This window comes from Mugil cephalus, chromosome 13, assembly GCF_022458985.1.
Source record: "Mugil cephalus isolate CIBA_MC_2020 chromosome 13, CIBA_Mcephalus_1.1, whole genome shotgun sequence".
NCBI classification, from domain to species: domain Eukaryota; kingdom Metazoa; phylum Chordata; class Actinopteri; order Mugiliformes; family Mugilidae; genus Mugil; species Mugil cephalus.
This window is the reverse complement of record NC_061782.1, coordinates 10,483,972-10,501,982: the sequence shown is the minus strand read 5'-3', so window position 1 is coordinate 10,501,982 and position 18,011 is coordinate 10,483,972. Positions and strand designations below refer to the sequence as shown.

The window sequence follows — 18,011 nt, the reverse complement described above, 5'->3', positions numbered from 1 at the left end:
CTCTGTTAGAGACTTCAGTTATCTCATTCACTCCTGTTGATTCCTACTAAAATGAGCATGAATCTACTGCTGTTGAGTTCAAGAATCTAATCTCTTCCTGGACTGTATTTATGATAAATATGCTGGATAGACATCTTGCATCTCTTCGGGGTACTCAAGAGTCAGGGTTGCCATATTCAAGATCATAGTTAGATGGTGAACGTTACATAGATGTTCCCGCTATAGATTCATATAATTTCCTTAAATTTAATAATCTAATTTCTCTGATTTCAATTATTGCTTTTGATAAGTGTACTTGTAAAAAGTCTGTGCTGTAGAAATAATTTTTATATTTGCGATATCTCATCAGTAATTGTTTGGCCGGTTAGACTGAAGTTTAGAACCTAGGATAAGATTTTTTTTTTTATAAATCATTCTAAGTATCATGAGTGAAGTTACCAAAACAGATTTAACTGAGTTGTTTTCAGCCAATTGACTTTTACTGATGCTGGATATAACTCAATTTGATAATTTTTCAAAACAATGTTTATATGGTTTATCAGTGGTAATAATTACTCTTAATTTAATATGAAAACTAGTAATAATAAGATGATATCAGCAGAATTCACAGAAACAAAATGCTTCATTGAATGCAGCACAACGGTGTCATGTATTTGAAGTGTTTGAAAATCAAGCAACGCATTAGCATCTTCAAAGAATTAATGACAAGAGAAAACATATCAAATAATTTTTTGCTCCACTAATAAAGAAAACAATGTTTGGGAAAACATAATGCAACATAAATCCATGCCGTTCTGTCTCAGTGAAAGTGGCGTCACAAGCAGCATTGTAACTAATTGTCTATAACATCGTAAATGACTCGCAGTACTGCTCTGATAATGGCATAATAAAAAAAAAAACATCAGTAATTTCGCACAGTGGTCTCTTAACTGCCTTTGCTGTGAGCCAAATTACATCAGCACCAAGATTTAGTGGTCGTCTTCCTCCTTTTAAACTGTCTTTTTTCTCTGTAATTATCTGATCTGTTGAGGAGGACTAAAGCTCATTACCACTCTGCTTCCCCAACGGCTTTAGAAAACACGTAGTCTCTGCCTCCGTAACACATCACTCCATCCTTCAGATGAAACTTCCAGCGGTTCTTACTCCGGTGAATCTGCAAATTAAAGAAATATACACAACACTGACCGTTCATATTCAGGATTGGCTTTGATGAGAGTCAAAATGTCCTTACTTTGTCATATTGGCAAACAATGACATTATCGGTGTCAAAGAGATCCGGGATGTCCTGCTCAATCACATCATCGCCTGAATTCAGAGGGTCCTAATCAACAAAGAGCACATTATGGGAAAAAGACTGATCAAATCCATGCTGTCGGGGAAAAACGTGTTCAAATCGTGACTGATAAATTTTCTAAGGAGCTTTTTCCCCCCACACAATTTATTTCTTTTTGTGGCAATAAATAAACCCTATCAAACTCTCCTACCTCTTCCTCTACATTAGCAAGCTCATCTGCCCCCTCGCCGTCGCTGCTTGAGGAGATGCTGCTGCCCTCACTGCTTCCTTCCTGCAGGGCCTTTATGGCCTCTGCATTGATTATACCCAAAAAGTCGTTCTCTTCCAAAGGAACCCCGTCTTCCTCCTCCAGGTCAGAGTTGCCTGCGGGACCGTCCAGCTGAACGATGTCCGACAGTTCACTGTAGCTGTAATCCAGCTCCAGCTAAGAAGGAAGAAAAAAACTTCACCAATATGCCAAGGTAATGGTCAGAGAGTTGAAGAGGGACTAAGTCAGGACAGTTTTCACATTTGAAATCTGAAAGCGCTTCATGTTGAAGAAAGTTTGAGGACCACAAAGGTGCATGAATCCTAGTTTTCCAACTGTTGCAATGATGGCTAAGACGACCAATGAGTAGAGTTTACATTAGTAGTCTCCTAATTGGCCTGTTAACAGTTTTTTTGTTTTCCTGTTCACTTGAGGTAGCAATACCACTAGTAACCACTAGATGGCTGCCATCTATCAGGTCCACACAGTTGGATGCAAAGTCGTCAACTTTTAGAAATTTATGAAACTTTATGAACAATTTAAAAAGTAAACCGACTTCATGGTGATCTTCTTCAATCCACCACATTTCCTTCTAGGTGCCACAAGTCCAGAATAAAGGGCAGTGGACCTGGAGCTGATAATGTGCAATTAATTAAAAGATTTACAATTTCAACCATTTTCAAACCATTGCACTTAATACACATAAGTGCAATCACATGACTCATTATTTGAATTACATTAATCATTTTGAAAGTTTGGTTGTCTCTCGTTCATCGCGATAAATTGATTTGTTACCCTCTCATTTAAATCATATTACTGACTTATGCCAACCACGTGGAAAGAATCCATTCAGATTGCATTGTAGTGTAGTTTTCAAAAAACATGCTTTAGTATGACACTATGAGAAGGATCTAGTTGATTTGCAGCCATTGTGCCAGCAGCTCTCCAGGGAACATGGCTTGAGGCGAATAGGACAATAGTCAGAGGCACAAGGACAGTCTAAAAAAAAATATATATAAAAAATGAGAATAACTGACAGATAGGAACAGTGGCTAAATTTGGTCAGTTTCCCCACTGGGCCCATCGAGCATAGAGTACGGTCAATACAAGTTCAGCAGCAATGGAATTCTTGTTTTAATTTCCAATTTGTATAAAGCTCATAAAACGCTGAATAACGCACGCTATATAATACACCTCAGGGTTTTTCAGTGGACTGTCTATAGCCAATAGACAATTTTATTTATATAGCGTCAATTACAGTACAAACTGTCTCGAGATGCTTTACAAAACCCGGTCTGAAACCCCTAGAGCAAGCACAAAGGCGACGGAGGAAAGGAAAAACTCCCTTTTAACAGGAAGAAACTTTGAGCAGAACCCAGCTCATATGGAGGGACCCATGTACTTTAGGTCAATCACCTAGAGACTAAAAACAGAGAGGACAGAGCAGCGATATGTTTTCTAATTCATGTCTTGCAGGATTTTGGGAAATATACTTCGTACCACGTTTTGTTATTCGAGTAAAAATAAAACTAGAGCCAAGAGTTTTTTTTTATGTTCCCTGCTGTAAACTAATGACTGCATTTATCTGAATGTGGCACTCTTCATTGAACAGTACAAATCTGGACATTTTCTTCGTGTCGGCGTAAACAGCCTGATGATTCCTCACCCTTCCTGCTTTCTCTCGCTCCTCCTCGATCACTTCTTTCAGGATGTCGTCGACGTCTCTGGCCTGCGTCGTCAGAGCCTCCTCTGTGCTGATCTCAAAGTCTAACAGCTCGGCGCAGGGTGAGGCGGCCACACTGACGTTCACCACTTCGACCTGTGGCTCATTTTCCACCACTGTGACCTCTGGCTCCGAGGAGCCCTGGGGAAGGCTGCTCTCTTCACTGAGGGGCGAAGTGGCCTCTGGATGCGTGACAGGAGAAGCTGGGACAGAGGACGGCTCTTCGTCGTGAGGAGGAACGGGATCTGGTGGGACCGGAGCCGGCTGAGATGCAGAAGCTTCCTTCCATTCAATGACTTTCTTAGCAGGCTGTGATATGGGCTGCTGACCCGCCGGGGCCTGAGTGACCACAACAGGAACATTGACCTTGTAGAGTTGACCTTAGTGGGAAAAGACAGTTATTGCACACGCATAGTTCAAGCTAGAATTAAAACAGCTTCATCCTGTTAGGAATTTTAGTCGCTGCGCACCAGAGGCTGTTTGCAGAGTGACTCCTGCTGGTATCTGCACCGGGTACGTTAACCCAGCAGGGAGGGAAAAAGTAGCAAGCGCCTCTGAATTATTCTGCAATGAAAAATTACGTGCGAAGGAAAATAGAATTTAGCAAATTATGCACAGTCAAAATTTAATCTCATCAAGTAAACACAGCGATTCTTGGCATTTTAAAACTTACATGAACGGTTCATAACCTGCAGCTCTGTTCTGCAGGTGTCACTTCATGCTGCACGTTACGTCAAACTAATGAAATCAGCGCAATTACGGAGGCAAATAATGAGCATAATAACTCGACTCCCACAAGAAATATCGCACCTATTTATGCGAGTTAACAACTGGTGTATATTTATTGTTGGAATTTAAATGAATTTATTAAGATATTTAAATTCAATTAATAATATCTAACAGTTAATCGTTAAAGTGATAAAATTGGTTGAATTAGGAAACCAACTAATTACTGGGCAACCAACTACAATAATTGAAATCAAAACTGAAGGAAAAGAGATTCAGGCATCTTCAATAAGGTATTTACATATACTACATACTAGATTTTAACAACTTCTTTTTTTTTATGTTTACATTTGACAAAATATGACTGATTTGCATAAATGCATAATTTCAAGGCACACAAAAGTTAGTTTTTAGGTGTGATTTACTGAAATATAAAAGAGTCATATGAACACAAGGAGGTGATCATGATCTTGCAGACACTCGCCTTGACTGGGAAGCTGTGGATATTCTGACTCGCAGGGATCACAGAGGCTGGGAGCACAAATCACAGCAAAGCAGGTGATTAAACCATTGATGCACATACACAGAAACAGGGATTTTCTGAATTTAAGATGACGCGCTTTAAATATACTGCAAGCTTGACGAGCTGCAGTAATAACTAAAGGACTGTTGGTGGTTTGTTATTATGCAGGTATATCTCTGCTGGGTTACCTGTGAGTTCCTGATCAGTCTGACTGTAGCTGGCGGGAAGCTGGAGCACGAAGTTGGACGAGTTGATATTGTTTTTCCTAAAGTCTTCCATTGCTTTTGACTGCATCATCTTTGACTCCCAGAGCTGCACAGCAGAACACACAGCAGTACGTCTCCCTGTTGTGCTTCACGACTTCCTCGCTAAACTTTGCTGTAAATGAATACTAGATACGCTGGGGTTATATGTAGAAAAAAGGGTAAATATATAAATAAAACTCACATGTCTTAAGTCGTCGAGGACGCGGTCTTCAAGCCCTTCGTCCAAGAAGAGCTCCCTCATGCTGTCAATCACATCATCGATGATGGACAGGTAGAGTTTGGCCTGCAGTCGTTTACAGAAACTGCACGTCAGAGGCAACACACCAAGCTCCATTCAAAAATCCGACTTTTCTATGTCGCCAAGTTTTAGAAATCCGACCAGGAATAACATTATGACCACCAGGGGAGGGGCTTATGTGGATCTGGCCTGGTCCAGTGCATCCCACAGATTCTTGATCAGTTTGGGACCTAGTGAATTCGGAGGCCAGATCATCACCTTGTGATGTTTTGCATGTTTCTTTGAGTTGTTCCTAAACCATTGTTGTATGTGTGTCTGTGTCAGCCTGCATCCTGCTGGGGGTGGCTGCTGCAATCAAGAAGTGTTGTTGCGAGGGTGGGGGGGGGTTCTAGGTGGGTCTAAGTAACTTCCTCCTGAAATCCAAGTTTCTCAGCAGAACATTGTATTGTCACAAGATGAAGAAGTTATTTACTTCACCCATCCGTGGTTTTAATGTGGCTGATGATGTTAATATCTTGCAGTAGTAGCAGTATTCTTAGTGAAGCTGCCATTCTCGAAAAAGATTAAATGTTTGTGACTTGCGTAGTAAATTTAAAACAAAAAGCGAAAAAAAAAAGAAAGAAAAAATCTGGCAGGTTTTTAAGGAACCAAAAGGAGCCAATAAAGTCATAGGGATTATGGGTTTAAAACAGCAGACCGTCGTAATTGAACATTTTTTGAATGGGCTTTTGGCTCCACAACTTGCGAATTAAAATGCCAGACAAATAGCTTGCAGCTCAGAACAAAAAAGCCTCTTACTGTATATAAAGAGTTTTCGGGACAGCATTTAATTAGGCTCCCTCACATTTATACAGTGTACAGTAGGCTAACGCATACACAACACAGCTAAATTAGCTAAAATATAGCGTTGCTTACCACTGGACCTGTGTTGGTCAGCATGTTCCTGTGGGAAAAGTAATGGGGGTCGGATGACAAAGGGCTTCCAGCAGTTTGGACACATGATAAACGACAAAACAATTCACAGTTTAGCTGGAAGTTCACACACAGGTGACGCTAATTACCATCAAGCATGCGCAGAAAGGTGTGATTAGTGGCTTTCACGCTCGTCAGGAAAAGTCGAGTTTTGTTTTTTAAAGAACATTAAATGGTTTTGGATTTTAAATATTAATTATTATTATTATTATCATTTAAACGTATTTGCTGCGCATTTCATCTATTTTAGTCTCAAATCGTGACTGAAGGCTACTTCCTCATCAGCTTTCTTTAAGCAGAAACACAGCTTGTCCCTCCGGCTGACCTCTCTGTGTGTTTCCTGCTTCCTTATAGAACACTTAGCCTGTGTGTACACACCCGTATACGTGTTTGCACACGCACGCGCGCACACCCGCGTGTACACGTGTACATACGCAACACACGTGCACATATAAACGTACACGCGCGTGTGTACACACGCTGTATGATTAACCCCTTAGTTTAACCCTTTAAGACCTGAACATGCCTACGGGGGAAAAAAAAAGCTTGCTGTATTTGAATTACCATCACACGCCAATGGACAAAGTTCACAGGGTGGCTGGACACTGGGACATTGCGCTTTCTGGGAAAAAGAAGCTGCCATTAGGTTATGATGACCAGTGATGGTAATCTCACCACTTTTTTTTTTTTTTTTTTAGGTAAGGAGTAATCTAACACGTTATTATTTCCAACCCAGTAATCACATTTAAGTTACTTATCCAAGTCACTGTGTGTTACTATTTTGTCATGAGCAAAAAAAAAAAAAAAAGTGATATTTTGCTTTCTTGTGGGAGTGACATCACGTATGCGACAACTCTTGTGTCTCTGCGACTCAGGCAGGGACATATGTAAACAACAATGGAGCAAGGAGAGAGTTTTCATTTTCTAGCTGGAAATACTGCCACTATTTTGAGCTGGGGACAAAGTCCTAGTTAGCTTCAAAAGCACAACACCGAGTTTAAAGAAATATTTGTTGTGGCAGCACTGCATGGTGAAAAGCTAACAGAGCAAGTCCCACCAGGTGGTGTGAAGGAGAGAGCTGCACCTAATACAGGAGGCCAACAAAGCTGGACTTTGGTGCAAAACCAGGTAAAAACAAAGTTAGTTATACCCTTGAGATGTCAGGAAGTTCTTAAAGGCAAAAGCACAACTTCCCAGTGTTCAGCAACACTTTGAATTTTGTCAATAACCAAACCATTTTAAGTTACGGTCAAAAACCGCAAGCCTTAACGGATTAATAAAGGTTGATTGTGACTTGTCAATCATCAGTGACATGCCTCTGTTACTGATCACATCATTTACACATGCACAGAGAGCTGCTGAATAGAGAAAATGCCGACTACAATTAAATTAGGTGCACCCTTATGCGCCGCATACACCCACTTTTTGTGCCACTGAACGCCAGGACTGAGAAACATTTCACCCTCACTTTTGAACTTCTGAATTTACAACAGCAGTGGCAGTAGGAGTCCTGACCTCTGCCTCCGTCGAGCGTCTGTTTGGTGATGCTGGCGCTCTTTCAACACTACGTTGACTCCCCTGATGGAGATGAGTGTAGTTCAACAGCTGCAGCAACATGAGTGCAAGGGTGCTGAAGTTACTGCAGTTAACAGGCATTCAGCTGTCACTTCACAACACTCGGGGCTCCGATGGAGGAGTTCCTCTAATGAAGACTCTTTTATTTTACTGACAAACACAGCATAATACTGGTTACATCTTGGAATACCGTCAGTTTCAAAAACACTGCCGGCAACAGTGATCTACCACAACCTACAAAAAATAACATTTATCGTTCATTCATTTTCCTTGACCACTTGTCCTGGGATAGAGGCGTAGTAGTCTACTTCCTGGACAGGTCGCCAGTCTATGGCAGGGCGTCAAAGTTATCAGTAGAATTATATTAATTATTAAATTCAGTTGATTGTATTATGTGTGTAACATGTGTTAAAGTATTTTGATGAATGGGATATAAACCCTGACCTTGCTACTTTTAAACTTCTAAATAACTCAGTGAAAAGTTAAAAAGCTCTGAATACCCTAAATCCTTAACAACACATAATAGTCCAACAGTTAATAATTTACCTTGTGTATTCATAAGTTTTTGTGTTCAGGATATATTCAATAAGTCCCCTGTCGAGGGTTTTGCTGAGAATGACTCAACACCACAGGGGTGGCTAAAGCTACTGCATTATGAAACAGCAGCGGCACCAGATGTGTGCGCGGCGCGGATGCAAAGTTTTTGGTATTTTTGCCACGTCGGTCCACAGTGTGTTGTCAAAAAGACTAATTCACATTAAGGTTAAGATAATTAACTTCCCTGCACGCTGGGCTATCCATCTTTATAAAGCAAAAGACGGCAACTAGGACAATCATTTTGATAACGTTCTGTGTGTTTTATTGAAATTCACTCAATGTGTCGGTCTCTAAATGCAGCGAGGTGTGACTGGAGGCTGAGGTAAGTTTCTTAAGTTTAAGGACACATTTTTAGTTATTGTAGCTGTTTTTCCTTTTACGCGATGAAGACACAATGAAAGTATATTCTACACCTGTCGAAAATAAAACAGAGTCCAATCACTTTGTTATAATTCCTACACCCTTGCTTGTGAATACCCTCAACTTCAAGCAGAATCTTTACTTTAACCCTAAATGTATTATATAATTATACATAATTTGCTAAACATTAAAACCATTCAGGATCTCATTCACATTAGCATCAAAATAACTGCTTAATAACTTTCCATCTACAACAAAGGTGCAGTGATAGAAAAGTTTTCTCACATGTTTTGACGCTGGGTGAGGTGTGTGTTTGCTCCTTAGTTCAGAGTTTACAGTTTACAGAACCGAAAGGAAAGCTTTCTGTGTGAGACCTGCTTGTTTTTAGAACATTTTTTTGCAACGCAGCAGGACCCGCCCTGCCTACACACGGTGTGTGTGTATAGACCGTTTGTGCATCCATTCACTTTATGTGTTTACTGCAAGTTGTACGGGTGGTAGTTTTTAATTTCTTCTTGTTCCTTAATATAGAAAATCAAAACAGAGTCAACACGAGATGTACACCGGGATCTAAACTCAACATTTGTTCCCACTTCAATTAAAACATGTAGCATTAAAAAGAGTGTAAAATAACATTTATTTCAGTCCAGTGAACAGCATAAAGAATTACAACAAGTCTTTCAGGTTTAATTCAATTTATATTCTTCATGTACATCATATCCAGCCTGAGCCAGGTACCTCATACATAAAAGCTGTAACTTACGACCTTGTTGTTTACTACAAACCTTCACCATTCCTTTTTTTTTTTTATTATTATTTATTTGAAATGAACCACCCTATTCACAACCCAGAGACAGAAAGATCACATAATAAAGATTTGATTTTGTTTAAATAAAATTACAGTCCTCCAAAATGCAACCTTGGTTTAAAGTCAAAGGCCACTTCAAGATAGATAACAAAAGTAATGTGTTCCACCCTGCGAGAAATAAAGATCTCACTAATATATTATCGTCTGACATATTTATATTGGGTTTGTTCTTTCACTTTGGCACAAATTATTTTGAGATTCCTGGAACACAATAATCACAAAATGTCCACACAGACTTTCGTAAATAATTCATACTTGACTAAATAGCTTAGCTCAAACCAAATGATCATTACTTTAGTTGTTTATCTCATGAAGCCCATTTTTTCGTGCATTTATTAAGGTTGACGATCATTCTGGAGGACAGTGCAGATGATGCAAATGCAAGCTTATATACAGTACTGGAATGAACTGTAATATAATTTGTTAATAAATCTATTAAATGTAAAGTGCTAGGCAAAAGGACTGCGTTAAACGGTTTATTAAGACTAGACATATTCAGTCGCAGTTAAAGGATACAAAATCATTGGACCTCCACAAGGAGTACTACCAGGCTATGTGTGGTTACCATGAATCTGACACCAGATGAAAGCAGAAAGTCCCTCTTCACCATTATTTTTGTTCATGTTTTGTTATAGTTTTCACCTTTAAGAATTGTTTTTTTGAAATGATCGTAGCCCAAAATGGAGAACGTCCTTTCCGGAGGTTCTTTAATCATCACTGTGTCATACAGCCCGACTGCTTCTCTGTCTCGGTTTCAATCAATTTCTTCTCAACCTCCACCTAAAACAAATACAAAATTCGGTTAGCTGCATTAAAAAAAAAAAAAAGAGATAAAGGTCGCACTGGTGACTACACTGGTGATAGCTTACCTGGCAATGATAGCGTGTCCAACTGGTCACATGTTTCTGTGGCTGAATGTCGTTCACAGTGCCCAGGGATTTAACCCTGGTCTCCGACACAACCGCGCCCATTATTTCACATTCCATGGTGACAAAGGGGTACCAGTCATTCGGGATCTCCTGATCAGATCCTAGCTCTAGCTTGCAGGAAAATGAATGGGGATGATCCACCGCTGCAAAAGGAGAAAACAAAAGTAATTTGTAGTTACGCTGAGCGGCAGACGTGCACGTGCATAAGAAGCTGACGAGGAAATGAAAAGCGTTACCTGTATTTTTCGCGGGTAGTCTGTCAATCCTCCACACGATGGCTGAATATACATTCTCGTACTTGATTGTGCCGATTGACACCTGCATGACGGGCTGCGAATCCGAAGTGGTGACCGCGCCCAAGCAGGCGTTTCTGTTCATTCTGGCCTTCAGCGACCTCTGCCGCAGCAAAGCCACCGTCTGCGTCACTTTGACCCAGTCGCCCGGCACTGGCACTCGGATCACTACATTCTCGCACAGCGGGTAATGAGGTTCGGACGTCCTCATGGAGGAGAGGAAGGGGGCGGACATGTTGAGAAAGGCCTGGAGCTCCACGTAGGCGCCTTGAACCGTGACCACGGCTTTGATCGAGAGGGGAATTTCCGTGCAGCCCAAGACGGTCGTTTTGTACCGCATCACCTCCACCCGGCACGCGTCAGGGGGGGAGAACTTAACCAGTCGGGATCTCTGAAACTCAGTCTCATTCACGCATCTGTGGAAATGGCAGTCTCCGATCTCCATCCAGGCTTCGGAGTCCTCTTCGGACCCGTAGCTGGAGTCAAAGTGCAGCAACCTGAGGTCGTTGAGGGCGAGAAAACAGTCGCCTAGTCCGTTCAGAAAGGCAAGACAGTGGATCTGCGTTAAGGCTGTTCGCTCTAGGACCCCTCCAGATTTATCCAGTTGTACCCAGATGTGGTCGGTGATCTGCAATGACAGCTCCTGCTCCTCGTAGTGCCGCCTCTGCTGGTGGGGAACGCTCATTTTGAAGATCTCCTCCTCCATGGAGACGACCAGGTCTTCCATTTCGTCGTGCACCGTGGAGCCAAACTTCAGCAGCTGCTCCACTTCGGCATCGTGACTGACCTCAAGCTTTGGGTGGTAACGCTTCTTTTCAGTGTAGGAGAAATGTTCCACCTTGACCGTGAGGACTTTGCGAGGCTCGGTGTAGCTTTCCAGTTTAAGATCAGAGAGCCTACACTGAGGGAGAAGCTGGAACTCCTTGAACGGCTTCTCCAGCCCCTTCTCATAAAACATCTGCAGCACGCCTCCTTGCAACAAGCGGAGATAGATCGGCCCCCACTGTCGAGAGGACATCCGGTTTTTCTTTTCAGGAATCCTGAGCATGACAGACCAGCCGTCTCTCTTTTGGCTACGGAACAGACCCCGAGGAGCAAACTGAGATGGACTGTCGCTTAACACCTCGTATTTGCAACTCAGCCGCCGCTCCCTGTCATTTTCGGTCTCCGTTTTAACTTGTAGGTTTTCCAGGTTGCGGCAAGCGTAGGAGAAGGAGTTCTGGAGTTGGTCCCGTGCAGGTTCACTGCCGTCTTTGGTCCGAATAAAGAAACGTGGTAGGGCGTTGTCAGATTCTGAGTCCGACGAGGAGCTGTCCACATCAGCACTGTATCTGGATCCATCCCAGAAGGGGTTATAGTGTCCTGAGTTCCCCTGGAAAGAAGGGAAAGGGCTCGGTCCATCCGAGGTTGGACTCAGGGCATCTGGTGCGGGAGAGGGAACCGAGGTTGTCGACGTGCGGGAGAGGCTCCGGAAGAACTCTGTCTTTTCCCACGAGTTAGACGGGGATGCACTGCTAGGAACCGCACTCACGGGAGAGCAAAAGAGCGTGTTACACGGTACACAAGAACTTCCGCTAAGACTTGATTGGCTTTGAGGGGATTCCAGGGAACTACTGAAGCTCCAGGAAGTATCTCTGATTGGAGGAGGCTTTAATTTCAGACCATTGGGACGTGGCACTGATACTTTGATAAGGTCTGGCGACTGTAGGGGCTTCTGAGGTGATGAGAGCGGCGTGTTGTCATCTTCAAACGTGACCCAGTTTGAATGATTTGTTGAACACATGGCTGACGACCGATTAAAGCAACAGTTCCTCGTTTGCTGGACTCCTCTGTAAGACAACAAATAAGAAACATCAGACAACAGCAAAAATAAAATCCTCTTAAGACCAATTTATTAAAGACGGAAATCTCAGAGGTGATCTTGAATGGATCAGTCCTTATTTGAAATCATGAATAGCTCCACTTATCCTGTCCGTAGATGAGAGAGCTCTTCAGGATTTATATGAAACATATTTCCTTAAGGTGCTCCATTAAAGCTTAATGAGAGACTGACCTTGCAAACCTGCAACAAGTTCATTTCTGTTAACGTTACAATTAGCTCACTTGATGTAAAAGCTTTCTGCTGTTCGGCGGCGTTGAAGCAGCACAAGATTTTCTCAGTAAGACCACAGATTAGAGCGTCACATTTATTAACCGAAGCGTCTCGAGAGCTACTCCGTCAGAGAAGTACGAACAATCTTTTATAGAGGATTATCTTTTAGCTATAAAGGCGAGAAATAAAGCCGTGGTGACAGAAGACTGTGGAGAAAACGATCAGATTCTTGTCTTTGAACTAGATGCAGTGATTTATTGCTGATGGGATGTGCAGCTTTATTCAAGCCTCTCTCTTTATGTGAGACGTTTCTCTAATTAGGTTCTTTTTTTTTAAGTTTTGCAAGCAACATAGGAAGGGATGCAGCACTACAAAATTTACTGTTCTTTATTTACTTATGATAAACAGTAATGCGATCCTTATTGCAATTATACATTGACATTTGCACTGTAAAACTATTCTTCTGGGCAAAGGTTAAAAGGAAAGATTCTATTTAAAAAGAAAGTTTGGAAAGTTTTTAGAGTCTCCTGCTGGAGCAGAGGGGCATTTGAAAATGCAGAAACGATGAAGCAAGAACAAAAAATAAAAAATAAAAAAAGTTTATAGTGGTGGAAGGTTTTGCAGTGTACATAAGGAATTTTGGACATACTGTGCTTTGAAATGAGCAAAGTCTAAATATTTTATGGCAAGCCCGCTTGGAAATGTGAGCAAGACAAAAGTTCGGAATAGCAGCAAAGATCCATCCTCATTAAACAGCATGGAGTCAACTGTGAGAACCAGGTATAATGTGCGGCAGCAGCTGAAGCTCGACGAGGGAACAAGGCGGACTAAACGCACAGAAGACAAAGGCTTTCTCCCTCCTCTTTAACATTAGATGTGTGGAAATATTGCTACACAGTAATGGCATTCGGGCTAATTTGACAGCGGTCGCTGAATCAACGTGTTGTAATCCTGACACAATCTGGCTGGAAATGTTCCTGCTACTCAATCACAAGCTGTCGTTTGATGTGCTGATCTCAGCCGAGAGGCCCCATGGAAGCTTCATCTACCCACAAAAAGAGAGCCTCAATTACAGCCTCCCTCCTCCCTTCAAATCACAGCCGTGACTTGCGTGAAGCAACAGACATCCAGCAGAAGGTTCTTCTGTCTATAAATAAACAGAGAAGTGGGGGCTCTGAATCGGGCTAGCGGACTGACAAGTCTTCAGTCAAACGCCGGAGAACATCTTTCTAATGAGAGGACGTTCACGACGGCACGCAGGCGTTTTCCACAAGTCCGTCCCTCAACTCATGCGATCCATCAGCTTTGATTCGAAACTGCAGGATGAGATCTCCGCGGGGGTTTCTGACAAGTCTTTTCGGACTTATTTGCCAGCTTCCCTGGGCTCTCGGGCTGGCAGCGCAGAAACGAGACGCTGCTAAACCTACGGAGGACAAAAGAACGCATTCCACGCATTCCTCTGGGACAAGCAGCTTTGCACACAGGAAATACCAGCATGCTGCATTGGTGTGAACTCACAACAAATATTATCCTAATGTCATTTTATCATATTCGAAATGAATTGCGTATGACGAAAGCTGAACTTGGCTGTTATTTGCCACTGTCCAAGAGGAGCCTGGAGACTTAAGACAGGCTTATAGCACTGATTTGGTACATTATAAGTATATAAATATATTTTTTATAAACATTATTACAGCCTTAAGCCTTAAATTTCTAACAGCTAAAATGAAACACAGAGCAGCACTTTGCTTCCAGTTAACCTGCAGCCCCACAGAGCTGGATAATCCTTCTTGGTTCATCATTACTATACTTACTATAAATTACTGCACTTACTAACTCTAGAGTAGGCAAAAACACACTAAAAAGTATGAAGTCACATAATCATAACTATCAGGTGTAACCGAGTCATAATACGTTGAGAAAAATCAGCTTTAAAAAGAGGCCAGACGCACGCTCAAATCTATCAGACATGTCATGTGGAAGAAGGACGGCGCTGAACGTCCAGAACTGTCACAAAGAGGAACAGCACTGAAACTATCTCATGAGGATGTGATGCAGTGTTATGTCAAGGTCGGCAAATGACAAATGGTGACTGAATGGAAAGTCTCGTGGTTCAAGTCCAAAAGTGCTGAATTAATAATAATAAACTGAGCTTTGCCTTGGCAGACAGATGCTTCCTGATTAAATGAGGCGAGTTCCTGTCGGACTGTCCGCATGTATTTCCTGTTCGCTCGCACCATGGAGAAAGCATGTAAATAAACAAGGCAAGACACTTTTCCCGTTTGGTTTGATGAGAAAGCTCTGCTGCTCCGACCACAATGACAGTGTAATCTAAAGCGGGGAGCCCGAAAAACGCGATGACCCATTTCCAGATGCGACACGGCCTGCAGACCGGGCTCCCGGCAAACAAAAAGCAGGAGAGGGTTTGAGCCGTGGCTTGTCTCCGCACGTGTTGAATGAGGCGCGGTTTTAGTAGCGTTCAATAATTCCCCGCACTAGATGTTCCAGTTCAGAAAATCATGTCGGGGGGAGGGGGACAAAATTGAGGAGAAATTGACAGAATGTGTTTGAGCGTGTCTTTAACTTGAAGTGGTAGTGAGTGTTGAGTTTCAGTTAGTTTCCACAGTAGCTTTGCTTGTTACAGTTGGGTTTTACCGTTTATGAATGTTTACTTTCTTTTTTTTGTGCTTTCTTTAAAGTACAATGTGGGGGAGGAGGTGTATACCCAGGGATATGAAGTATGAAAAGTAATGAGTATGCTGAAAGAATGACTTGTGTCTCAAATTAATGACTTCCTGTCTTGAAATAATGGGTTGGTTTGCAAATAGAGTGAGTTATGAGAGCCTCAAAATAATAAGAAACTTTAAATAAATGAGTAAGCATCGAAAGAAAAATGACGCATTCCGTCATAATCAGGAACCCTCTTAAAATAATGACTTGGTATGTTAAAATCCATGACTTGGTTTCTTAAAATAATGTTCATGAAACTGTAAGCTAGTATCTAAAAACATAACTTTGTACTTTGTGATAAGCGACTTTCTTAATATAATGACTTAGTATTTTGAACTTTGATTTATCAACTCAAAAATAATGTCTTAGAGTCTGAAATGATTGTATGAACCGTGGGTTAGTACCTCAAAAATAATGACAAACTCTCTTAAAACCGTGCTTAGTATCTTGAAACACTGACTTAGCATTTCATAATGATCTAAAACAATGACTGTGTCTCATAATAATCAGAGGTGTTCACAAAAATAACGATTCAAAGCGATTAAAACATTCTTCAAATAGTGATTTAGTATCTAATCTATAAAGTAGGTGTCTCACAATGATGAGGATTCTTCTTGAAATATTGAGTCAGTCAAAAATGATGACTTAGAATCTCAAATAAAAACTCAGTGCCATGGAATAATGAGGAACTTTCTTGGGGGAAAAAACAACAACACAGCGTCTCCAAATAAAGAGAATTCTTGAGAATTTGACACAGAAAGCGAAACTGTGTCGTGGTGCAAGACACCGAGTCATTTTAAGATCCTGACTCCTTATTTTTTGAAAACAAGCTCATTATTTCGCGGCCAGGCCAATTTGGAGACACCAGGTCATTATTTTGAGAAAGCCTCTCATCATAATTACTGACAGTAATTCTCCCAGTGGCAGAAATGAGTGTCCCTGTTTTTTTTTTCTGTTTAGCTTTAAAAACACATTTTAAAGAAAAACACACATCTTTCTTTCAGCCTGCTGGAAACTGCTGCTTTCAGGTCCTGTGGCCGGATGCCAGCTGATACTGATGGCTTTTAATGAGCCATCTCTCTACAAGTGACAAAACAGAGCCACCTTCCTTTTCACTTGCCACCGTAAAGCTGAGCTTTTGCACGTCCCTCGACATTCACACTTGTTCACTTGTTTCCACTTTGAAAAGTTTCCTGCTGAAGTCACGAATTAGAAAGGCAGTTTATTTCCCATAGAGGTCGTCTGACTGTGCAAATAAACTGCTAACTTCTTGCTGGGGCACATCTAGATACACAGTTGCATTATTGTTCCACGCAGCGTGGAGTGAGTGTCTACACGCCAAAAAACACACGAGCTACTCGGTAAACATCCTTTTTTTTTTTTTTTTTTTTTTTGTCTCGTCCATGGTAACTGAGACTGGGAGAGAGAAAACAGTACCAGCATGCTGTCATCCAGGCCCGCGTCCCGGATGGAGGGGCCCACCGCTGGGATCACTTCTGCGCCATTGTTTTGATGCGTAAAGTCGGAGCGTAAACTTCTGCGTTAGTTTTGACCGTGCGCTGATTTGCACGGTGAGCACAACAAGCGCCTTTGAATCTGGACGGAGCCACGACTCAGCAGCGGACCGAGTCAAAACACAGACACGAGAGCAATCCAAAAGCTGCTTTAAATGTCGTTTTAAACCTGAAACTACCGCGGCTCTCTCCAAAACAAACGCGAGTGCAAAGGGCTTCAGGAAAAATACTCACAAGTTCCCCTGACGCGGTTCATTCAGGGCATCGCTTCGGTTTGATGGACACGTCTGAACTCCGCCGTCGGCAGGGTTTCGCTCAAAATGGCAGAGTGTAAATCCTGGGAGTTTTAACAGCAGCGCTTCCCCTCCCGAGTTCACGGAGACTGTCCTCCAACGGGACACCGCAGGACTGAACCGAGCGGGGGGCGGCGTTCACGGCCGTAGGAAATGTGGCAATCACTACTCGGGCGCCTAACACTCAGTGGTCGCAGGATAACTTTTCGCTTTAGAGAAGGCACGAGTGTCAAATTTATCGTAGTTCGGGAGCCTCAAAGCCCAAACTGCCGGACCAGACAGATAACAACATAATAACCTATAAGTAAGGACAACTCATGACTTTTCCAGACAGACCTGAGGTTGGGTTTCAATCAAATATGCACAACTATAACCATAAATGTAACACACAGAACAGGTCTAAGCAAGGGATGTACTTAGATAAAAGTGCGAATACTCACAAAAGGGTTAAAAATAAACATTAAGAATAAAATGAAACACAAATTTGTCCGTTCATGAATGACCTCAACGTGCCTTTTGTGAATATATGCAACCAGTTTTAACTAAAAGTCCATGTCACCTATATTTATTGTGCTTCCACTTCTATAATTAAAACATCAAAGTTTATTTTTAAGTACCATCACTAAATGTGCAAACTGGTGGTTTTGCAACAACTACTATTTACTACTAGCGCTGGAACTGTGCACATGGAGTACTTGAAAGCACCATGAACTCAAATAAAATGACACGTTTTTCCTTCCAAACAAGTGACGGCATACAAGTCTGATCTTT

The 18,011-nt window shown here is 41.9% G+C and overlaps 1 protein-coding gene across 1 annotated transcript; it reads right to left on the bottom strand.

Annotated features, from left to right (window-relative positions):
* Window positions 1-630: 630 nt before the first annotated feature.
* On the bottom strand, window positions 631-17,370 carry LOC125018839 (stonin-1). The gene is made up of 11 exons (XM_047603228.1): window positions 17,182-17,370; window positions 10,555-12,440; window positions 10,259-10,461; window positions 4,961-5,062; window positions 4,702-4,825; window positions 4,475-4,521; window positions 3,735-3,828; window positions 3,208-3,644; window positions 1,485-1,718; window positions 1,232-1,321; window positions 631-1,153 (listed from the first exon to the last, which is right to left on the bottom strand). The coding sequence occupies exons 2-11, from the start codon at window positions 12,392-12,394 to the stop codon at window positions 1,046-1,048; spliced, it is 3,279 nt and encodes a 1,092-aa protein (XP_047459184.1). The 5' UTR covers window positions 12,395-12,440; window positions 17,182-17,370; the 3' UTR covers window positions 631-1,045.
* Window positions 17,371-18,011: the final 641 nt, after the last annotated feature.